Below are 26,227 nucleotides of genomic sequence, written 5' to 3'. Positions count from 1 at the left end.
CATTCAGTACAGCTGGTAATGTATGGCATCACAATAGCAGGTTTTATCAGCCTCTGCCCAGAGCAGCTGCACACAGCGGCACATGAGGAAGATGATGTGCGTGTTTGTGAAGAAGTCAAACTTAGCTGCTATAAAACCTTGCGCTGGAGGGGCTGGAGATAATGCTGCTTTATCAAACCCATTCCGACATATGCACGAATATCTATGCCTTTTTCGTGGTGTATGAGACAAGGACAGTGGGCTGAAAACACATTTTACTTTTTTATACTGAGCTCATGATGATGATTTAAAAATCCACACATGCAATTAACAGTTTTGCATTTTCAAATTCTATTTATTTTGCACATTTATTAAGCCATTTCCCCTTGAGGAGTTTTTGCACATTGAGCATTGCACATTGCTTGCTATTTCACTTTCTGTATAGAAAAATAAGACCCTCCATGTGCTCATGTTAAACATCTGCCATGCATGACCTGCAGGGGGCTCTAGCCATGTTTGGAAAGAGCATCTAACACATAAACATTCACGCACACCTACATCCTTGCCACAATGGATAAGGCCTTATTAAGCCAATTAGACAATAATGACAAGAGCAAAGTCGCCATCATTAGCAAAAGACTCCTGGGACATTAATGCACCTTCTGTCTGTTTTGTTTAACCGTGAATCGATAGCGCTGATTAACCTCGTTTAATAGCACATACTCCCCTGTGCATCTAATAAAGCCGAAGGTTCAATGCAGAGCATATAGAGATGGATTATAGAAGACGCAGGACAAACCGGACGTGCAGCTTATTGATCATTAATATCAATACTGATGGTGCAGACTGTACTGACAAATTGCCAACTCATGCATATTATATTTCAGTGAAAGATGCTGGTTTTATTGTTGAACAAGGCTTTTATTGTTAACTTTACTTGCTATGTCGGAATTGTTGAATTATTCTGCTAACAAGGAACGTTTTTAGAATGTTCAGGCAAGGTTCTCTATTTGAACAGTTATCAGCATTTTTTTACATTTTCAGAAAACATTCAAAAGTAACATTCTCAGAATGTTTGCAAAATTACAAATGTTTCTTTTATAGCACTTTATCTATTTTTGTCAGTAGATTTCAATTACAATAAATATATTTAAGGCCATTTTCTCAAAATAAGATTTTTCTCCTACACTGAGCCATAAATCTCCATTTCAGTAGCACTTACACACACCTTTACATTTTTATTCCTGTCTATATCCTGAAGGTTTTTACAGAGGGATTTGTTCATATATAATTTGCTTGATTTTATACAACATTTTATTCCCCCAAAATCATTGAAAAATATATTTTTTCTGTCTGTTCTAAGTATTTTCAGAATTTTGGAGTGACAAAATGAGATACTCAAAATCCCTTCTGTAACAACATTTGACTCTAATATGCCAAAAAAATTCAACAAGAATTTTGAAACTGACATCATAAAGTGTTTAGATTTTTGTAGATGGAAATGTATGCAAATTAGCACATATTTCATTACATAATGGATCATTTGCAAAATAAAACCTAACGTTTTAGAAAACTTGTAATACAAAAAATGTTTCTGGGTATCAACTGGGTAAGTAAGGTGAGAACTTTTTTTTACCCTATTCACCTGCTGTGTTTCGCCTTAAATGTTCAGAGTACATTCAGAAATGACATTTTCATAACTTGATGAGAACATATTTTTGTTAGCTGATAACTTCTGAAAGTTTAATCAGATGAATTCACAAATTAATCATTAAATGTAATTCTAAAACAGTTTACTGAAAAGAACTGGCTCCAAATATTCTCGGAGTACACAACTGGATATGGAGAATAAATGCTGAAAGTGTTATTTCACATTTTGTTGTTGTTGTTTTTTAAGAGAAAAACCTGTTTAAAACTGTTCAAGAGTTTCTGAAATGCATCAACAGCATGTTTTTTCTTAGAATTACCTGAAAAATAAATGTCAGATATTATGCTTTGGAATGTGTAGTGAAAGAAAAGTAAACTTCATAAATATGAATTTATTAATTATTCATCTCTCATGCAACTGCACACAATATGTGGCTGTGAAAAATTACAACCAATTGCAACTTAAGCATAAGTGTGTCTTGCCATATTATTTAGATGAACATAATACTCAAACTTTTACTACTTATACTATGGTGATATGAAGTAATCAACATTTCATACACTAACAGTCAACAGGTTTTGCTCACCAAGCCTGCATTTATTCGATCTAAAGTATAGCAAAAACAGTAAAATTGTAAAATATTTTTACTATTAAAAATCACTAGTTTCTATTTGAATATATTTTAAAATGTAATTTATTCCTGTGATTTCAAAGCTGAATTTTTAGCATCATTACTCCAGTCACATGACCCTTCAGAAATCATTCTAACATTCCGATTTGCTGCTTAAAAGCATTTATTATTATTATTATGTTAAAAATAGCTGAATATCATTTTTTTCAGGTTTCTTTGATGAATAGAGAGTTCAGGAAAAAAGACATTTATCCATAACATTAGACATTAAAAATGTCTTTATCATCCCTTTCGCTAAATAAAAGTACTAATTTCTATAGTTTATTACTTTTACAAAAATAAAACATAAAAATAAATAAATTATACTGACTCTAAACTTTTAAATGGAATAGTGTAATGATACAAAAAAAAATTTCAGATAAATGCTGATCTTTGGATCTTTGTATTCAATTTTTGTATCATTTTTTTGTATTCAAAGAATCCTGAAAAAATTTACTCAACTGTTTTAAATATTGATAATAATAATAAATGTTTCTTGAACAGCAAATACAGCAAATTAGAATGATTTCTGAAGGATCATGTGACACTGAAGACTGGAGTAATGATGCTGAAAATTCAGATTTGATCACAGGAATAAATTACATTTTAAAATATATTCAAATAGAAAGTAGTTATTTTAAATAGTAAAAATATTTCACAATATTACTGCTTTTGCTGTATTTTGGATGGAATAAATGCAGACTTGGTGAGCAAAAGAAACTTCTTTAAAAAACATAAAAATTTCGACTGGTAGTGTAAATCACTAAATTCATTCCTCTGCCCGAAAACCTGACAATGCATGTCCAAAAATGCCTTTTTCATCAAAAAAAAAAAAAAAAAAAAAAACACACTCCACCTTTGCTCTCAATGATAAATTGCATGTACTTGCATGAAAACCAAGAAAAAGCCTAAAGCCTAAAAAGCAAATGTAAGACTTGACTTTAAATAAGTGTTTATTAACCGTGGCATGAGTTAATCCAAATGGTCGGTGGTTTACAGTAAGGTTAAGTGCTAAGGTTCAATACAAAGGTTCACATGGAGACCTCATGCATATTTATGAGCCTCACACCTGTCTGGGAATCCGGTTACACAACGAACAGCATCTTTCCTTACTGGAGTCCATCTATGTATCCGTCCATGCATTGACCTGAGTCTCAGCACGCTTCTCCAGGGAACGTGTCAATTATACATGAAGCCTCATCGTTGTCTCCATCTGTCCGTCCCTGTCTTTCTGGCAGTGGACGGGTCTGATCCCGGAGGTGGGGGCAGATGGAGGCGTCAGGCCGCTGGCGTAGCCGACGGCGGTGGAGCGATTAACCGGAGTAGCGCTCCAACAGTAACACACCACTAATTGGTTCCTGCTGGGGTGAAAATGCCAGACGACCAACTACTGCTGGATTTTTTCACCTGTTTTATCATCCGACAGGTGCAAACCCACAAGCCCAGTCGCTCAGAATAGAACAGCGCACCTCTGCTCAACAAGAAGCGCAAACGCTCACAGGCCGGATTTTGTTTACACTACACATTTCTAAAACGAAATTCAGTGGAGCTATTACATAAATAAATTCATGAAGTGAAAGACCTTAAAGGAAAAGTTCACTTCCAGAACAAAAATGTACAGATAATTGATTCACCCGCTTGTCATCCAAGATGTTCAAGTCTTTCTTTCTTCAGGTGTGAAGAAATTATGTTTTTTGATTTCTCTCCATATATACTCTTTAAAATAAAGGTTCCAAAAGGGCGTTTTGGCAGTGATTCCAAAGAAGAAACATTTTTGGTTCCACAAACGAACCTTAAAGTGAACAGTTCCTAAAAGAACCAATTTGAAGAACATTCAAAAAATCTTAAGAATCTTTTTTGACAATAAAGAACTTTTATTGCATTTGAAATGTCCCATGAATGTTCAAGGTTCTTCATCGAACCATTGATGCCTATAAAGAACCTTTATTTTATTTTTAAGAGTATAGTGGACTTCTATGGTTTGAACTTCCAAAATGCAGTTTAAATGCAGCTTCGAAGGGCTCTAAATGAACCCAGCCAAGGGATAAGGGTCTTATCTAGTGAAATGAACGGTTATTTTCTAAAAAGAAAATACTATTTATATACTTTTTAACCTCAAATGCTCATCTTGTCTAGCTCTGTGTCAACTCTGTGTATTGAGAAAGTTAGGGTATGTCAAAAAACTCCCATCTCATTTTCTCCTCCAACTTTAAAATTGTCTTTCATCGTTGCAAAAGTATGACCTAGTGTTTACAAACTGAACATGCAAAGAAGATCAAATGGCCTATACGAAAAAAAAGGTAAAACAGTGATGTAGGACAATTTTGAAGTTGGAGGAGAAATTTAATTTTTCGACATACCCCAACTGTCATGAACCGGAATACACAGAGTTCAAGACAAGCATTTGAGAATTAAAATATAACCGATCGTTTTACTAGATAAGACCCTTCTTCCTTGGCTGGGATTGTTTAGAGCCCTTTGAAGCTGCATTGAAAATGCATTTTGGAAGTTCAAACTCGCAGGCACCATAGTAGTCCACTATATGGAGAGAAATCCTGAAATGGTTTAATCCAAAAACATAATTTCTTTACGACGGTGAGTAAATTATCTGTACATTTTTGTTCTGGAAGTGAACTTTCAAACTTGAAGTAATAAAATAATTAAAACGTATCAAAAAAATGTATAAAAAGAAATGCGCTTCATCCACCTGCCTATTTAATCAAGCTAAAATGAGCTGGGAGGGTAAGAATGTGTGTGTGTGTGTGTGTGTGTGTGTGTGTGTGTGTGTGTGTGTGTGTGTGTGTGTGTGTGTGTGTGTGTGTGTGTGTGTGTGTGTGTGTGTGTGTGTGTGTGTACCTGGTATTCATCACGTTGTGGGGACCAAATGTCCCCACAAGGATAGTGATACCAGTAGATTTTGACCTTGTGGGGATATTTCTCAGGTCCCCATGAGGAAACAGGCTTATAAATCATGCACAATGAGTTTTTTTGATGAAGTAAAAGTGTGCACAATCTCCTGTGAGGGCTAGGTTTAGGTGTAGGGTAGGTGTAGGGCCATAGAAAGTACGGTTTGTACAGTATGAAAACCATTACGCCTATGGAATGTCCCCATAAAACATGTAAACCCAACATGTGTGTGTGTGTGTGTGTGTGTGTGTGTGTGTGTGTGTGTGTGTGTGTGTGTGTGTGTGTGTGTGTGTGTGTGTGTGTGTGTGTGTTGGGGAAGGCTGTATAGAAGAGGTTACGGGGTTAAAGACTTTACTGGGGGAGTGTCGCATTGGTTTATATACATACAGCATCAGAGAAAAGCCTCTAGTCACCATTATAACAGCAGCCGTCCAGTTTAATTCCTCGTCGCTCTCTGAGAAACACCCCTGCAATTATCCTGCACAATCTCTCCTATATCTGATTCATAAAGACAAGGTATTAGCTTAAAGAGACAGTACACCTAAAAATGAGCACTGTGTCATCATTTATTCACCCTCGTGTCATTCCAAACCTATGACTGTCTTTCATGTATTGATGTCAAAATCAGACACTGCTTTCTTTACACTGCTAGTCAAAAGTTTTGGACAGTCAGAAGTCTTTTCTGCACATCAAGCCTGCTTTTATTTGATCCACAGTACAGCAAAAACTAGTAAAATTTTTAAATATTTTTACTATTTAAAATAACTGTTTTCAATTTTAACATATTTTAAAATGTATTTTGGATTTTTTAGCGTCATTACTTCACTCAGTCACGTGATCCTTCAGAAATCATTCTACTGTTCTGATTTGCTGCTCAAAAACATTCATTATTAGTATTATTATGTTGAAAACAGATGAGTGGAATTTTTCAGGTTTCTTTGATGAATAGAAAGTTCAGAAGAACAGCATTTATCTAAAATAATTTTTTTATAACATTACAAATGTCTTTATCTTATCGCTTTTGATCAATTTGAAGCATCCTTGCTAAATAAAAGTATTAATTTATATACTTTATATACGTCAACAGCCAATCAGCATATTGATTTCTGAAGAATCATGTGACACTGAAGGCTTGAGTAATGATGCTGAAAATTCAGCTTTGATCACAGAAATAAATTACATTTTAAAATATATTCAAATAGAAAGCAGTTATTTCAAATAGTAAAAATATTTCACAATAATACTGCTTTTGCTGCATTTTGGATCAAATAAATGCAGGCTTGGTGAGCAAAAAAACAAATCTTACTGTCCAAAACATCTTTGACTGGTACTGTATAACAAAATAGAGCAAGTTAAACTTTTGTTATATATGACAATTTTATAAAGATTATTAGAGTACATTTTATAAGAATTTTTTTTTCTTTTTCAGTCTTTCTACTTCAAAATGTCTTGTTTACTTTGAATAAGTTACATGCTGTTTCTTTGTAATGAATTGTAAAATTTATTAGCAATTTCTGAAGGAAAATTGTCTCTACAGCAAACCTTTTGAGTGTAGAATTTATTTATTGTATCGTAAGTCAACTGGTTTGAACAAATGTAACTAAAACTGACATTAAAATCTATTTGGTAACAATATCTAGAAGTAAAAACTTGAGTTTGCAACTGTTTAAGATGCACAATGTTTTTCTGTTAACATGTTTGGATATATTTATTCTTGTTTGTACACTATGCTTGACTCTACAGCCTCTCAAATCTCATTATGCTCATTCAAACCTGATCATGAGATGCACATTAAGTCAAAGCTGCAGCGATGCATCTTCATGAGTCACGTTTGAATATGCATAAATGCAAATGAGATTTTTCAGCAAAAAAAATATTCCTCACACAAAACTATGGTATGATTTGTAACCAGTGCACGAGTCATGCTGCCTGCTGTTATGTTGCTTTTTAGTCATTGCATGCAAAACAGCTTGAAGGATTCTTCAAAATCTCATTTGCGTTGCACGGAATGAAGTCACGCGGGTTTGGATCGGCATGAAGGTGACTGTGAGTAAATGATGACAGAATGTTATTTTTGGCTGAACTGTCCGTTTAAAAAGCCTCAAGGAAGACGTGGCAGACTCTTGTACAAACAGAGATAAGCAGAGGACGTGTGGCCGCTGAAGCATGTTCAACACAAGAAAACCAGATCTTCTGCAAACGCTACACGGAGCTTGTCTGACTTTCACAGAGCTGCACGCTGTCTGCCGCTACTCGCACTGGGACGAACATATGGAGAGCCAACATCCTTAAGCAGAGCACAATTAGTCATCATGTAGAGTGTGTGTGTGTGTGTGTGTGTGTGTGTGTGTGTGTGTGTGTGTGTGTGTGTGTGTGTGTGTGTGTGTGTGTGTGTGTGTGTGTGTGTGTGTGTGCGCTGCCAGATGGCCGATCCACTACCCTCCTCCCTCTCCAACATCCTTCTCCACAACATCGTCATCAATCTAATAACTATTGGTCAAAGCTCCTAACAAGTAAAAGTCCATTTCCACAAATAAGAGAATGCAGAGAATGCAAACCCTTATGAAAAGAAGTTTATTCAAGTGTGCTATTAGTATACTGCTTTTAAACTAAAAAATAGGAAAGCATACTTTCAGTCTACTTTTTATGTACTTCTCAGAAATGTGCTTTATATACCTAAAATGGCATTTTTGTATACCTGACTTATACTTAGAAAAGTCTCAATACTGTATATTTGAGCTATACTTGTGCTCTGAGAATCGTGTGTTTTCATTGTTATATGTGACCCTGGACCACAAAACCAGTCATAAGGTTAAATTTTACAAAACTGAGATGTATACATCATATGAAAGCTTAATAAATAAGCTTTCTATTGATGTATGGTTTGTTAGGATAGGACAATATTTGGCAGAGATACATCTATTTGAAAATATGGAATCTGAGGGTGCAAAAAAATCAAAATGCTGAGAAAATCACCTTTAAAGTTCTTCAAATTAAGTTCTTAACAATGCATATTACTAATCAAAAATTAAAATTTTATATATTTATAGTAGGAATTTTACAAAAAATCTTCATGGAACATGATCTTTACTTAATTTCCTAATGATTTTTGGCATAAAAGAAAAACCAATAATTTTGACCCATACTATGTATTTTTGGCTATTGCTACAAATAAATCCCAGCGACTTAAGACTGGTTTTGTGGTCCAGGGTCACATATGCTAGGGGTGCTATTACACATCTTCTGAACAGACTTTCCAAAACACAAGTGAAGAAGAAACTGAAACAACAGATGCTTCCACATGTAATCTAACACAATCATCAGACATAAAACAGCATCAAAACCATACATATCTACAACTAATTAATGTTATGAAATAATGTCGACCCATGAAGAGGTAATAATGATAGTCAAGCTTTGGGGTGTTGATCAACTCCATCTACATTTTGATGATCACAAATAGTTGTTTTTTATTTGCTTTTTGTTTAAAATGTTGTTTAATTATTTATATTTCATGTATGAAACTTACCCACATTCAAGTGTTTATAAAAAAGAATACACAGTTTGCAGTTTAGTTTTTGATAAGCATTGGTTCTATTCTATTCTATTCTATTCTATTCTATTCTATTCTATTCTATTCTATTCTATTCTATTCTATCTCACTCAAAAATAAAAATTCTGTATACTTACACTCATGTAATTCTAAATAATGCTGAAATAAAATTAAATACTCTACCAGTCAAAAGTATTTTTTTTTTTATGTTTTAAAAAAAAATTAAATTGAAAAAGTAAAATTATTGGTAACACTTTATAATAATTAGTTGTGAAGTACTACAATTTCTAAAACTGGAATAAAATAAATTAAAGATAAATAAAAATATTTAAACAGATGCACTAAAATAAATAAAACTAAAATAAAAATATATGCATTTCTATCATGAATAGTCTTTTTTTAGCTTTTTGTTCAAAATGTTGTTTAATTATTTATATTTTATGTATGAAACTTACCCACATTCAAGTGTTGAAGCTAGAAGCTAGAATAAAACGGTTTCTTCTGCTCACCAAGCCTGCATTTATTTGATCCAAAATACAAAAATAGTAAATTTAGAAATATTTTTCCTATTTAAAATAACTGTGTTCTATTTGAATATATTTGAAAATTTAATTTATTTCTGTGATCAAATCTACATTTTCAGCATCATTCAGCATCATCCAGTCTTCAGTATCACATGATTCTTCAGAAACAAATCAAAATATATTATATAATATCAAAATATTATCAAAATTGACTCTTTTTTAGGATACTTTGATGAATAGACAGATCTAAAGATTTTTTAGACATTCATCTGAAATAAAATGCTTTTGTAACATTACACACTACATCATTCAAAAGCTTAGAGTCAGTATTTTTTTACGGGAAATAAATTATCAAAATTAATACTTTTATTTAGCAAGGATGCTTTAAATTGTTTAAAAGTGGTGATAAAGATTTATAATTTTACAAAAGATTTCTATTTTAGATAACTGCTGTTCTTTTGAACTTTCTATTTACCAAAGAAACCTGAAAAAAAATCTATTCAGCTGTTTTTAACATAATATCAATAAATGTTTTTGAGCAGCAAATCAGCATATTAGAATGATTTCTTAAGGATCATGTGACACTGAAGACTGGCGTAATGATGCTAAAAATTCAGCTTTAAAATCACAGGAATAAATTACATTTTAAAATATATTCAAATAGAAAACAGTTATTTTAAATAGGAAAAATATTTTACATTTTTACAGTTTTTGCTGTACTTTGGATCAAATAAATGCAGTCTTGGTGAGCAGAAGAGACTTAATAAAAAAACATTAAAAATCTTACTGTTCAGAAACTTTTGACTGGTAGTGTATAAATATTGGATGCAAAATGAAATAAAATAAATAAAGTACTAAAAAATACAAAAACTTCAAAGTTCAATGGAAACAAAAACATGACAAACAATAAAATCACACAACAAAATGACTAAAACTTAAACAAAAAAAATAATGAAATATAAAAATAAAAGCTAATTTAAAATATTAATAAACACTAGAATGTAAATAATATTAAAATCACTTTCGTTTTGTCTGTAGAACACAATAAAAGGCTATTACAATTATTAATAATTTGATTAATTACTTAGCACCTTAATCTAATACAAATTTTATTGTTGTTTGTTATTGTCATGTATCATATATTCACTTTTCTTGTCATTACTTGTTTTGTATATAATGTTTGGCAATACTGAATATAGAAATATTTAACAAAGCAAAAAATTAAATGTCCATTTTTGTTTGAACTATCCATTCAAAAACATTAAGGACATCTTTTTGTGAAACAGAAAGGTTCTTCTATGGCATCGTGAAGCACCTTTATTTTTTAGAGTGTAGTAAACTAAGGTTAATAGTGTAGTACACTAATTCAGAAGATGACTGGATTGACCAATCAGATGACCAGACTGAAACAATCCATTTAACAGCTGATAAACCAAACATGCTTTCCTCTATTTCTCTGATGTATGTTGATGAATGGAGGCAGAAATTCAGGCCCACTCAGCACCTCATTCACTAAGCATTTAAGCACGTTAGCAGATTTCTAATCCCGAACTCAAGCAAATCTTTCATCAGCTTTTGTGCGCTGAGCCGGTTCCCCCGCGGCACTGTTTGTGTGCTTTATCACCATCATTCATTCTGCCTCAAGGTCACACAGCTGCTGTTTAATTAGAGACAGTCAGAGCTGCTTCAGAAGGCCATCAGACGCAGCCTAAGCGCAGACGTCTGCAGGACGTGCAGATTAGAGCAGATGTCAGTCATGCCACAAATCCTCCATCACATCACAAATACTGTCGTATTACAGGCTGTTTGCTTTTCTGCTTCCTGCTGCGATGTGGAACGCAGAATTGCATTGAGAATGACTTTTTAATTCTAATTTTTGTTACCAAATTTGAGTTAAATTTGAAATGATGTGGCAAGCATGTAGGGTTATTAGAGGTAACTAAAACTAAAATGTAAACAATTAAAAAAATGGTTAAATGTAATGTAAACAAAATAACATTTACAACCCTTGTAAACATTTCTGAAATAAAATTATTAATTCAAATTAATAAAATAAAAAAATATTAAAATAAAAATATTATTAAATCTATGATATTCAATATATAAAAATATGTTATATTATTTTATATTATTTTAAAATATTAAAATATTATTTTACTGTAGATGTACTAAAATAACTAATACTAACTGAAATAAAAAATGAATAAAAAAACTATATAGAAATATAAAAAACAAACAAAAAATACTAAAAATGTTTAAAAAATTACAAAATATTTAAATAATGTTTTTATTTATTTTAAGTTGATGTACTAAAATAACTAAAACTAACTGAAATAAAAAATGAATAAAAGTATATAGAGCTATAAAACAAAAACTACTAAAAAACTAATTTACATTTAAATATTTTTTTTTAATTTAGTTTAACTTGGACCCATTCTCCCTTGTTACATCAACCAGCTAGATGTACATTATCCCTTACAAAGCACACAAAACACACATACATATACACACACACACACACACACACACACACACACACACACACACACACACACACACACACACACACACACACACACACACACACACATAAATATGATCCTGTAAGTGACTCACCCCTGTTCTTCCATCATCTCCTGAAGCTCCATGCATTTTAGCTCTACCCTCCTCTTCCTCTCATGGTCCAGAATCTCACGGTGAGCTTTCTTCACCAGGACGGGCTCAGGCGGGACATTTTCTTCCTCCTCCGGCTCCTCATTAGTTTTGGGACGTGTGGCCGTGGGGGTCTCAGGCTGCAGCGGGACCCCGTTAGCAGCATCCTCAGGGGAGGGAACCCTCGCCCCATCGTACATGGCCACGGCACTCTAACAGACAAACACAGAGACAGCAAGACATGAGTACAACTAAAGGCATTAACAAAAGCATTTTCATTAATTGCATTAAAATAAATGCAGCAGCATTTCTAAATTTTCTTTTAGTTTTAATTGATGTTCTAAAACTAAATAAACTAAACTAAGGTGGCCGAGAGAGCTCAACGCGCTGCAACTTAAGAAAACACATGCAAACAGAAAAAACGACAACAAATAAAAAAAAAAACACCTTCATCAGTTTGACAACACAGGTGCTGCAAATCCTCGCAACGCAAACAAAAAAATCGCTGCAAACAAAAAAGTACTGCAAACAAAAAAAAGTGCTGCAAACACAAAAAAAGTGCTGCAAACACAAAAAAAGCGCTGCAAACACAAAAAAAGCGCTGCAAACACAAAAAAAGTGCTGCAAACACAAAAAAGCGCCGCAAACACAAAAAAGCGCCGCAAACACAAAAAAAGTGCTGCAAACACAAAAAAGTGCTGCAAACACAAAAAAAGCGCCGCAAACACAAAAAAGCGCCGCAAACACAAAAAAAGTGCTGCAAACACAAAAAAAGCGCTGCAAACACAAAAAAGCGCCGCAAACACAAAAAAGCGCCGCAAACACAAAAAAGTGCTGCAAACACAAAAAAAGTGCTGCAAACACAAAAAAAGCGCCGCAAACACGAAAAAGCGCCGCAAACACAAAAAAAGTGCCGCAAACACAAAAAAAGTGCTGCAAACACAAAAAAAGTTCTGCAAACACAAAAAAAGTGCCGCAAACACAAAAAAGCGCCGCAAACACAAAAAAGTGCCGCAAACACAAAAAAGGTCCCCCTGAAACATTTCCGTTGTGCTCCGTGCTATTTGCAGCGCTTTTTTTGTGTTTGCAGCGCGTTTCCGTATTTGTGTTTGCGTTGCGAGGATTTGCAGCACCTGTGTTGTCAAACTGATGAAGATGTTTTTTTTAATTTGTTGTCATTCTTTCTGTTTGCATGTGTTTTCTTAAGTTGCAGTGCGTTGAGCTCTCTCGGCCACCGTACTACACTGAATGAATAACAATTTATTAAAAAAGTAATAAAAACTACATAATATAAATGTCAAAGACACATAACAAAATTATTACAATATTTTTAAATTAAATCTAAATTATAAAATATTTTCTTGAATTATTTTTTTAATTATAAAAACTTTAAAGTGACAAAATACAAATATAACAAATAAACAATTGAAATAAATAAAACCTACAGGACATCACTGACCAGGGTTATTATAGCTGACTACAACTAAAGGCTTTAACAAAAACATTTTCATTAATTGCAATAAAATAAATGTTAACTGCAATAATATAAAAAATAATCATAAATAATTATTTCAGCAACATGTTTTAAATTTTCAATCAGTTTTAATTGATGTTCTCAAACTAAATAAACTAAACTGAATGAATAACAATTTATAAAATGTCAAAGACGCAAAACAAAATTATTACAATATTTTTAAATTAAATATAAATAAAATATTTTTTCTATTTATTTTTTAATTATTGAAACTTTAAAGTGAAAAATACAAATATATATACATGAACAATTGAATTAAATAAAAACTACATAGACATGTTTAGAAAAAATAGCTTAAACTAACATAAAAATGATAAAAATGATAATGAAAAATATAAAAAATTGTTTAAAATATGGATAAAAGATACTAAAAAACATACAGCACAAGTTGAGAATTATTATTATATATTATTATAGCTTATATTTGATTTAATTTGAACTTGATACAAATAGATAAAATAACGTTAAACAAATAAGTTAATAAAATACATTAACATTCAAAGGTTTGGGTTCAGTAATTTATTAAAGAAATTAATACTTCAGAAATATGCATATGCATAAATTGATCAAAAGTGTCAGTAAAACATTTCTAAAAAAAAAATAAAAAGATTTATATTCCAAATAAATGCTGTATCTTATAAAATAAAATGAATCATGGTCATATTTATAAAAGATCATGTGACTGAAGACTGGAGTAATAAATTACAGTTTATAACATATTCATATAGAAAAGAGTTATTATAAACTGTAATAATATTTAACAATATTACATCATTTTACTGTATTTTTTAGCTTATAAATGCAGCCTTGGTGAGCTGAAGACATTTTCAAGAACAATCAAAAAATCTTCCCAGCCTCAATCTTTTAAACAACAGTCTATAATCAATGCAAAAACTGTGATTAAATAATTTATCAAATCAACGCACCACCACATTCAGACCTCACTGTCATTACGAGGATGACAGAAACTATAAATAAATAAGACGTGACTGTTTTTGGTGCTGATAATAACAACACAAGCAGCAACAGAGATATGCAGGCTTTCATTTTTGCCCATATCTTCTATACAGGACACAAAGTGCAATTGCATACACACATAAATTAGGAGCATTTATCTCTTTTCAATGTAAGTTGGGTTTTTATAGCTTACATTCAAAAATGTAAGCTCTATTTAATGTTACAGGAAGCATGAGCTCACAGGGATCTCGATATTGGACACGTACAATGACTCAAAGGCCGCTCTCTGCTGATTGAATAACACAGTCCATTGTCACATTAACATCCGGCCCATCCACAAAGAAGATACTCTCACCTAAATGAATTGGTATAATAAATGGCAGTCACTTTTGCTGAGCTGATTGAATCATATTGGCTGCTGGCAATATACCACAAAAAAATGAGAAAGGGAGAGAAGCGTCTGGATGATGGTCTCGCATTTCAAAATAGAGACTCGGTTCAACACATTCACTTCATCACTGTCACCGCAAACTCTCACATGATATTTCACTGCATGAGCTCGCTGCCGCAGCCTCACTTTTACATGCTGTTTATTTGGATGTTATATAAAATAAACGGTTGTTTTTTGTAGTAATATACATAACAATATTATGTTGCAGAATCTGCAAAATGCCATTTATTTTACCAAAATAAGAGGGATCATACAAAATGCATCTTATTTTTTATTTAGTACTGACCTGAATAAGATATTTCACATAAAAGATGTTTACATATAGTCCACAAGAGAAAATAATAGTTGAATTCATAAAAATGACCCTGTTAATTCACAGCTGTGTTTTTGTTTTTTTTTGCTTAGTGATAGTTTTCACGAGTCCCTTGTTTGTCCTGAACAGTTAAACTTCCTGCTGTACTTCAGAAAAATCCTATAGTTTCCACAAATTCTTTGGTTTTCCAGCATTTTTGCATATTTGAACAATTTCCCCAGAAGGAAAAACCATGCATTAAGGGGGTGAAAACTTTTGAAAACTTTTTGAATTTGAAGATCAGGGCAAATATAACTTATTTTGTCTTGTGGAACACATGTATGCATCTTGTGTAACTTCTGAAGGCCAGTACTAAATGGGAAAAAAATGAGCCAAATGTAGCTTACACATCTCTATTCTGTTCAAATGTTTTCACCCCCTGGCTCTTAATGCATGGTTTTTCCTTCTGGAGCATCAGTGAGTGTTTGAACCTTCTGTAATAGCTTCAGACGAGTCCCTCGGTTGTCCTCAGTGTGAAAAGATGGATCTCAAAATCATACAATCATTGCTGGAAAGGGTTAAAATACACAAAAATGCTGAAAAACCAAAAAATTTGTGGGACCTGAAGTATTTCTCTGAAGAAAAGCAGGCAGTTTAACTGTTCAGGACAAACAAGGCACTATCACTCTCACTAAACAAAAACACAGCTGTGATCATTCAGGTAACCATTTTTCTATCGAAATATATAAATTATATGTGACCCTGGACCACAAAACCAGTCTTAAGTCGCTGGGGTATATTTGTAGCAATAGCCAAAAATACATTGCATGGGTCAAAATTTTAGATTTTTCTTTTATGCCAAAAATCATTAAGAAATTAAGTAAAGTTCATGTTCCATGAAGATTTTTTGTAAAATTCCTACTGTAAACATATCAAAATGTAATTTTTGATTTGTAATATGCATTGTTAAGAACCTAATTTGGACAACTTTAAAGGTGATTTTCTCAGTCTTTTTGATTTTTTTGCATCCTCAGATTTCTGATTTCAAATAGATGTATCTCAGCCAAATATTGTCCTATCCTAACAAACCATACATCAATAGAAAGCTTATTTATTGAGCTTTCATATGATGTATAAATCTCAGTTTTGACAAATTTAACCTTATGACTGGTTTTGTGGTCCAGGGTCACATATCATTGTTTTGATCCATTAGAAGAGACAACCGAGGTACAGAGTGTAGAGTGTAAAATATCCTTTTTTCTCTTCTTGTTTTGTAATCACAGTCAGAGCTTGGTGGCTAAAAGGTTTCGATTACAGATGCTTGTTTTCCAGCATGGACTGATGATAGAGGGTGGCGTTCTTCGTGTTGTTTAGCACACTGTGGATTGTGGGTAAAGTCACGAAGCAGCATAGAGCTGAACAGGTGGCGGAACAGCGGGAGGAATCATCACTGAATTCATTACACGCTAAATCTTTGCCTCAGATCTCTGCGACTTGAATACTTATTCTCCCCATAAGTCTCTGAATTATTTTCCTTTTTATATTCATTGTGTCTTCTGACATGTGACCTTTGATGGCTATAAAAGCAATTACACAGGACATGAAGCAGCATACTGTGCTAATTCATTCACTTCTCTCGTTCTAAATGATATTTAAGTGCTAATCTCTATTAAAGCATGTACAAATGAGCTTAATATAGATTGGTCTTTGGTGTAAATTACAGAGAAAATGCTACACACTAACCTGAGAGCTGTACATTTAACTTCATTGTCACTAACATGAATAAATTCCTTCGAAACCTACAAATAAAATACTACCTAACATATATCACTAAGGTGGTTTCATCCAAAACTGTATATATTAAAACGACGTAGTCAAAGAAATGACTTACATTCATCAAGGATGCATTCAATTGGACAAAAGTGGTAGTAAAGACTTTTATAATGTTGCAAAAGATTTTTATTTTAAATAAGAGCTGTTCTTTTATATTTTCTATTCATTAAAGAATCCTAAAAAAATAAATGTATCATGGTTTATGAAGAGATAATAAGAGATAATAATAATCAGAAAGGTTTCTTGAGGAGCAAATCAGCATATTAGAATGATTTCTGCAGGATCATGTGACATTAAAGACTGAAGTAATAATGCTGAAAATGCAGCTTTGATCACAAGAATAAATTACATTTTAAAATATATTGACATTGTAAACACTTATTTTAAATTGTAATAATATTTCGCAATATTACTGATCATACTGAATTTTTAATCAAATAAATGCAGCCTTGGTGAGCAAAATAGTCTTCTTTCAAAACTTAAAAACCCCCAAATCCCCAAACTTTTGAACAGTGCTAGACTATATGCATATGTATGTGTATATACATATAAATCTTCATTTTTGGATTATTAGAGGAAAACCGTAGCACAGATGTCTTCCCGCACAAGCAGTGTACTGCTAACTCTCTCTCCCGAGTATAATTAAAAACTTGTGGTCTTGTTTTGTTCCCATAGTCTCTACTTTATTGTAATTTGTGCTGACACCTTTTACTGAGTTCAACAAAACAAAAAATACTGCTTACTTTTGAGGCAAAACTGGGCAATTAAGTTCTTTAAATGTAGCGACTGTCAAATTACCACCGGTAAAAACTTTAAACAGCACAAGCTAGTTCACAAGTATCAGCATTTCCCTGTGATTCCTGGAGACTTGCAGTGCAATTTAAGTTTTAGAACTCAAGAATGACTAAACAAGAGACTGATATGAGTGAAAATATGCTGAGTATGAAGGCAACAATGTATATTTAACTAGATTAATTTGCTAAGAGACCATACGAATCTCTTCAAAATCAAAGCTGAATTTATTTGAAAAAAGAAATACAGTGAAAACAGTAATTTTGTGAAATATTATTACAATTTAAAATAACTGTTTTCTATATAAATATACTGCAAAATTTTAACTGTGATGCACTGCTGAATTTTCAGCATCATTACTCCAGTCCTCAGTGTCACATGATGGGAAATCAGGCAATAATTGTAACTGCTTATGAAAACAATTAGAGAAAAAAGAAGAAACACTTGAAATATTAGGCTACTTAATACAGTTGAGGTCAAAAGTTTACATGCACTTTGCAGAATCTGCATAATGTTAATTGACAACTAAGGGACTCATATTCAACCATTACAGAAGGTTCAAATATTCACTGATGCTCCAGAAGGAAAAGCAATGCATTAAGAGCCGGGGTGAACACTTTTGGAATTCACAATGCAATAAATTGAATTTGAAGATTAAGGTAAATTTAACTTATTTTGTCTTCTGGGAAACATGTAGGTATCTTCTGCAGCTTCTGAAGGGCAGTACTATATAACAATATGATAATTTAAGCAAAATAAGAAAAATGTACACATTTTCATTCTGTTCTTAATGCATTGTTTTTTCCTTCTGGAGCATCAGTGAGTGTTTGAACCTTCTGTAATAGTTGCATATGAGTCCCTCAGTTGTCCTCAGAGTGAAAAGATGGATCTCAAAATCATACAGTCATTGTTGGAAAGGGTGCACAAAAATGCTGAAAAGTCATAGAATTTGTGAGAATTTAGCAGATTCTGCAAGGAGTATGTACACTTTCAACAGTAAATTGTATATTTATCACATTAGAAGCTGAAACATGTGCTATTAATAGAATGGATACTGTGGTCAAATTGCACCTCCTACTAAAATCCAGCTCTAAAGTGACCTGCTGACCTCCAGGGACTAAATCAGTGTCAATGTGAACATCCCTGCAGCACACAATATGCATCAGATAGTGGGCGGCTGGTCAACAAAGATGAAGACCACAACACCAGTCACTTTCTAAACCCAGTGGGTGTTGAAAAACTCACAGAGAGCGCTAGTGACCTGTAATGCTCAATCTTATTCTGCTTTTTCATGCCTACGGTTTGTTTCCAGGATAAATGACAAGATCATCTCAAAATACTCTGCTGTACATAACGCACATGACTAAGGCTGAGCCCGGCTTCCTTCAAAAAGCTTTACATTTTTATTTGCAGTTGTTAAATTAACATTGCATACTTTGTGTAAAACACTTAAACATTTGATTAAACATTGCATAAATAATGATAAAAAATAGGTATCAACTTACAAATGAGAAATGCAAGAAGCATTTTTTACATTGTACTTTTATATTATCTAAGTACAACCTTAAAGTGTTTTTGCTTTTTTTTCCCCAAAATAAACTTAATTTTAATTTATGACTATGAATCATTACAATGATGATTAATGGCCTTAAAAAGAAATGTTAAAAATATAACAGCTGCTACTTTCGATTCTCCATTCACCTGCTTTTCTGCACAAGTTCTGCCGCATTAAATCCCCCGCTCCAGCTCTCATTAGTGCAATCTTGCGTCATTCTTCAAGGCCTCCTGAAGAGCTCTGAAGGTCTTTCTAACCTTAATCTACACAGCCTATTTTTCACTCACTGCACTAATTAAGCCTTCGCAACCAGCAGCTAGGATACTAACTAGCTAAAACAAGCGCAAGCCGTCCATCCCAGTGTGGATAAAACGGCTGAAAGTGGTGCATTTATTTCGGTGAACCCGATGAGAGTGAGTTAGAATAGAGTTACTCCAGAGACCGTCACAGCGCTCGCCGCCTGTCAGACGAGACCGGCCTGGAATAAATCTACAAACTGCAGAAACAGCAAAGAGACAGAAGGGTGCTAGTGTGTGCATATGTTTTTAAGATACAGTCTGTGCAGACATTCACTCCCTTCAAAAGAGGTTTCCTTCTTCCTTCCACCAAAAATTCTTTCAATAATAACATACGGGTTTAAACCAGAATTTAAAGGGATAGTCCACAGAAAAATTTAAATTCTGTTGTCATTTCCAGCTTATGTGAACATTGGAAAATATTATTTCTGAAAGTTTAAACATTCAAACAGTCCATGTATTTGTTTATTTAAATGTGTATTTATTTCATTGTTTCTTCTTGGTAATGCATATATTAGAGGAACATTCTATTCTATCATTCAGAAAATGTTATGAAAATGTTACATTTGAATATTCTCTCAAAATGTAAAACACATTAAAACCAATTTTTTTTTATATATTTAAATAACTTTTTTTTGGTTTTGCAAACAGGAACATTCCTGTCAGGGTTGCTGGGTGACACAGAGCTCTAGTGAGAGTCCAATAGCCAGGAGTATCCAAAGAACGTATTTATTTCCAAATGATAGACAGAGAATCCAAACAAACACCAGCAAACTAACTTTAAGACGACACAAAGCAAATGGAAAAAGAAACGACTTATAAAGGGTGAGACTGATTACAAACACAGGTGACACAGATGACTAATAATCAAACACAGGTGATACAGATAATGAAAGACTAAGGACTAAACCAAATGATCAACAACAGACGGGGGAAGACAGAGGGAGAAACCAAATGACAAACAGTGCAAGGCAAAAGACAAGAAATGATAGGTGAATTGTGACAGTACCTCCCCCTCCCGGTAGGCGCGTCTCGCGCCGTGAAGGAAACACCGGGGAAGGGGGGCGGGCGCCCTGGAGGCTGTTACGGAGCAGGACCTTGCTGGGTTGGGAAGGCCTCCAGGGCGGAACAGGAAGCCATGGCGGGTCAGGCGGCCACGGCCGGACAGGCAGTTCGAGCGGCCATGGCGGGTCAGGCGGCCACGGCCGGACAGGTAGTTCGGGTGGCCATGGTGGGTCAGGAGGCCACGGCCAGACATGCAGTTCAGGTGACCATGGTGGGTCAGGAGGCCATGGCCGGACTGGCAGTTTAGGTGGCCGTGGCTGAGCAGTCCCCGTGGCCCTGGCCTCGGTCCTCGGCCAGGCCACGTGGACTCGGGGTATATAGCCCCCCCCCAAAATTTTCTTTGGGAAATTCAGCAGTTCATAGGGGGGAGGCTCTGGAAGGCTGGCCGGGATTAGCTGACACTCTGGACGGCAGGACGGGATCAGCTGAGGCCCTGGACGGCAGGACGGGACCAGCTGAGGCTCTGGACGGCCGGACGGGACCAGCTGAGGCTCTGGACGGCGCTCTTGAGGAGCGGGCTCTGGACGGCGCTCTTGAGGAGCGGGCTCTGGACGGCGCTCTTGAGGAGCGGGCTCTGGACGGCGCTCTTGAGGAGCGGGCTCTGGACGGCGCTCTTGAGGAGCGGGCTCTGGAGGACGCTCTGGCGGCGCTGTCACTGGAGGGCGCTCTGGCGGCGCGGTCACTGGAGGGCGCTCTGGCGGCGCGGTCACTGGAGGGCGCTCTGGCGGCGCGGTCACTGGAGGGCGCTCTGGCGGCGCGGTCACTGGAGGGCGCACTGGCGGCGCGGTCACTGGAGGGCGCACTGGCGGCGCGGTCACTGGAGGGCGCTCTTGAAGGCTGGACTGGACCAGCGGGGTTTCAGGAAGGCTAGACAGGACCAGCCGAGGATCAGGAAGGCTGGGCGGAACCAGCGGAGGCTCAGGTAGGCTGGACAGGACCAGCGGAGGATCAGGAAGGCTGGGCGGAACCAGCGGAGGTTCAGGAGGGCTGGACAAGACCAGCGGAGGATCAGGAAGGCTGGGCGGAACCAGCGGAGGTTCAGGAGGGCTGGACAGGACCAGCAGAGGATCAGGAAGGCTGGGTGGGACCAGCGGAGGTTCAGGCAGGCTGGACGGGACCAGTGGAGGATCAGGAATGCTGGGCGGAACCAGCGGAGGCTCAGGAAGGCTGGACAAGACCAGCGGAGGATCAGGAAGGCTGGGCGGAACCAGCGGAGGCTCAGGAAGGCTGGACATCTTGGGGTGTCTCTGGGTTGGCAGGTGGCCGGGACCATTGGTGGGGTATGTGGAGGTTCTTGGCGTTAGGTGAGCTGGTGCCATCTGATGTGTTTCTGAGGGGACTGGACTGACATTCTCTACTTGTTCTACCTCGAGATTAGAGCAGTTTGAAGAAAGAATGATATTAACCAATTCGACAAATGGGAAATCATGAACAGAGAGATCGCAACGAATCATGTCTTGGTCCAGCCCCAACAGAAACACGATGCTGATACAGGCGTCGGGCCAGCTCACCTGATGGGAAAGCTCAATGAACTCCTCCACATACCTCTGCAATGACCGACCACTCTGCCGTAGTCCCCATAACCTTTCCTCAGCCATCTTTAATTTGGTGTCGTCTTCTGTCAGGGTTGCTGGGTGACACAGAGCTCTAGTGAGAGTCCAATAGCCAGGAGTATCCAAAGAACGTATTTATTTCCAAATGATAGACAGAGAATCCAAACAAACACCAGCAAACTAACTTTAAGACGACACAAAGCAAATGGAAAAAGAAACGACTTATAAAGGGTGAGACTGATTACAAACACAGGTGACACAGATGACTAATAATCAAACACAGGTGATACAGATAATGAAAGACTAAGGACTAAACCAAATGATCAACAACAGACGGGGGAAGACAGAGGGAGAAACCAAATGACAAACAGTGCAAGGCAAAAGACAAGAAATGATAGGTGAATTGTGACAATTCCAATGTATCATTTTTTAAAAAGTTTATGAAAATATTATTTTTGTTCAAAACATCCCGTTTTTAAAAATATTGAATTTAAAAACAAAGAATGTTTCGTCTTGGTTATATGAATGTTACAAGAACATTCCATTCTATCATTTTGAAAACGTTATGAGAACATTACAATTTCTGAAAGTTTAAACATTTATACAATCCATGTATTTATTCATTTGAATATTTATTTATTTACAATGTTTCTTGGTAATGCGAACATTAGAGGAACATTCCATTCTATCATATAGAAAATGTTATGAAATTGTTACATTTCAATATTCTCTCAAAATCTTATATTTAAATAACTTTTTCTTGGTTTGCACACAGGAACATTCCATTTTGTCATAGTAAAAATGTTTATGAAAATGTTATTTCTGTTCAAAACATCCATTTTTTTCAATTTGAATTTAAAAAGAATGTTTCTTCTTGGTTATGTGAATGTTACAAGAACATTCCATTCTATCATTTAAAAAAAAATATTCTCTAAACATTTAAAACACATTAAAAACTTTTATATATATATATTTAAATAGCTTTTCCTTGGTTTTTGCAAACAGGAAGAATGTTTTATTATTTTTAAAATGGTTATTTTTTTTATTTGAATTTAAAAACAAAGAATGTTTCTTCTTGGTTATGTGAAAATGATCATTAATTTCTATCATTTTGAAAATGTTATGAGAATGTTACATTTAATTTTATGTTTGTTTGTTTCACTAATGTTAGGTGAACATCAAATTCCATCAATTTGAAAAAGGCATTTCTGAAAGTTTTTTAAATGCTCCATTTTATAAACATTTTTTAAACGTTCAAAACATCCTGTTTTTAAAAAAATTTGATTTGAAAACAGAATGTTTCTTGCTTATGTGAACATTACAAGAACATTATATTATATATTGAAAACGATATGAGAATGTTACATTCAAATTTTTTTTGTTTCACTAATGTTAAATGAACATCAAATTCTATCATTTTGGAAAAGGCATTTCTGAACGTTTTAGAAATGCTCTATTTTATCATTTTTAAATGCTTATGAAAATTTTATTACTGAATGTTTTTAAACATTCAAAACATCCTGTTTTTTTTACTTATCAAGAATGTTTCTTTTTTTGTTTGGTGAACGTTAAAGGAACATTCCATCCTATCATAAAAACATTATGAGAATGTTAAAAATTTAGATGGTCTCTCAACACAGGTAGAATTTAAATTTTTGGATGAAATATTTCTTAAGTATACTTTATCTATACATTTTGACTTCACTAATAAGTTAAAGGCTGAAAAGGCAAAAAAAAAAAAATACTGTTCTGTTGCTGCATCAGTAATGAACACAGCAAAAGCCCTGGAGAACTAAAGAAGGAATAGAGCAGGATCTGGTAGACTGAAACGATGGACAGGAGAAGACAATCAGTTTTGCTGCATTAGTTGCTTCAGACAGAGGGTTGGGATCTGCTGAGCTTTCAGTAAGTGACAGTGTGAGCCACTGGGATTCGCTGTATTACATTCAGACTCAACCACTTTAACTGATTTCACCTCAGAAGGGATCACCTGTGCACCTGAGAGTTAGTAACACCATCGACAGGCCGCTTGCCCAGAAATCCTCAAGAGAACTTAAACAGCTTCTGCTTTTTTCTAAGGCTGCGTTTATTTGGTTCTCTCTACATTCAGCGGATTTCCTCTTACTGTCAAACATACACTCCTCCGGCATTATTTTAATTATCCATTATTAACTGCTGCTTTCCCCAGGCAAGTGTCGAGAACAAACATCATCCGCTTCAAAGTTAATTTCATTAAGCATCACTGCACTATTTCACACTGGAAAATAGCTCTGCTCTAAAATTGTAGCGAGCCTACATGACAGTCGCCTATTAATTAAAGCAGAATCCTCATTAAAATGAAATCTCATGTGAAGTCTCACCAAGGCTGCATTTATTTGATCAGAAAAAAAGTAAAAAAATTATGAAATATTATTATATGTGACCCTGGACCACAAAACCAGTCATAAGGTTAAATTTTACAAAACTGAGATATATACATCATATGAAAGCTCAATAAATAAGCTTTCTATTGATGTATGGTTTGTTAAGATAGGACAATATTTGGCCAAGATACATCTATTTGAAAATCTGGAATCTGAGGGTGCAAAAAAATCAAAATACTGAGAAAATCACCTTTAAAGTTGTTCAAATTAAGTTCTTAGCAATGCATATTACTAATCAAAAATTACATTTTGATAGGTTTACAGTAGGAATTTTACAAAAAATCTTCATGGAACATGATCTTTACTTAATTTCCTAATGATTTTTGACATAAAAGAAAAATCAATAATTTTGACCCATACAATGTATTTTTGGCTATTGCTACAAATATACCCCAGCGACTTGAGACTGGCTTTGTGCTCCAGGGTCACATATTTTAAAATAGCAGGTTTCTATGTGAATATATTTTAAAATGTAATTTATAGCTGTGATGCAAAGCTGAATTTTTAGCATTATTAATTCAGTCTTCTGTATCACATGATCTTTTAGAAATCGTTCTAATATGCTGATTTGCTGCTCAAGAAACACAGTTTTTATCACAGTTTTTTTTTAATGTTTCATTCCTTCATTCATTAATTTCTTTGCTTATTTATTGTGGAAACTGTGAAACATTTGTCAGAAGGAAACACAATGCATTAAGAGCCGGGGGAGAAAACTTTTGGAATTAGAAGATCAGGATCAATTTAACTTATTTTGTCCTCTGGGAAACTATCTTTTGTAGCTTCTGAGGACAGTACTAAACGGAAAAAAAAAAAGATGTTTAGGCAAAATAAGAAAAATGTATGCAATCTTCATTTTGTTCAAAAGTTTTCACCCCCCCCCCCCCCCCAGCTCTTAATGCATCGTGTTTCCTTCTGAAGCATCAGCGAGTGTTTAAACCTTCTGTAATAGTTGCATATGAGTCCCTCAGTTGTCCTCAGTGTGAAAAGATGGATCTCAAAATCATACAGTCATTGTTGGAAAGGGTTCGAATACACAAAAATACTGAAAAACCAAATAATCTGTGGGACTTGAACAGCAGGTAGTTTAACTGTTTAAAACAAACAAGGGACTAATAAACAACTATGTCACTAAACAAAAAAACAATATCAGGTCAGTACTAAATAAAAAATGACATGCATTTTGTATGATCCCTCTTATTTTGGTAAAATCCTTAACATTTTGCATAGGTGTATGAAAACTTTTGACCTCAACTGTAGACAAATGTCACTATGGGGATTTTACATTTGCTATAAGAGAAACATATATGACAATATCACCTTTAAATTTCCATATGGCATCTAGCATTTTTACTATGGATTCTAGTATTGTCTCATTTATTCTCTCTTATATTATTAGTTATATTATAGAAAGCATAGTGTTTGTGTCGGAAGCATTCCTTGTGATCCCTCAAAATGCTGTCTAAGTAGGCAGCTCACTGGGTTTTGAAACACAGCTATTGTTTAGGCTGTTGAAAGCAGTGTATTAATAAATAATGAAGATCAA

General features: G+C 34.7%; 1 protein-coding gene across 1 annotated transcript in view; it reads right to left on the bottom strand.

Annotated features, from left to right (window-relative positions):
- LOC141334916 (uncharacterized) overlaps nt 1-12,133 on the bottom strand; it is a 36,335-nt gene extending 24,202 nt beyond the window's left edge. The window contains exon 1 of the mRNA XM_073840141.1: nt 11,898-12,133. Within this exon, the coding sequence (XP_073696242.1) occupies nt 11,898-12,133 (236 nt within the window). The remainder of the gene's footprint in view (nt 1-11,897) is intronic.
- Nucleotides 12,134-26,227: the final 14,094 nt, after the last annotated feature.

This window comes from Garra rufa, chromosome 5 (assembly GCF_049309525.1).
Source record: "Garra rufa chromosome 5, GarRuf1.0, whole genome shotgun sequence".
Classification (NCBI taxonomy): Eukaryota; Metazoa; Chordata; class Actinopteri; order Cypriniformes; family Cyprinidae; genus Garra; species Garra rufa.
Note: the sequence above shows the minus strand (reverse complement) of the source record. Positions and strands in the feature narration are given on the sequence as shown.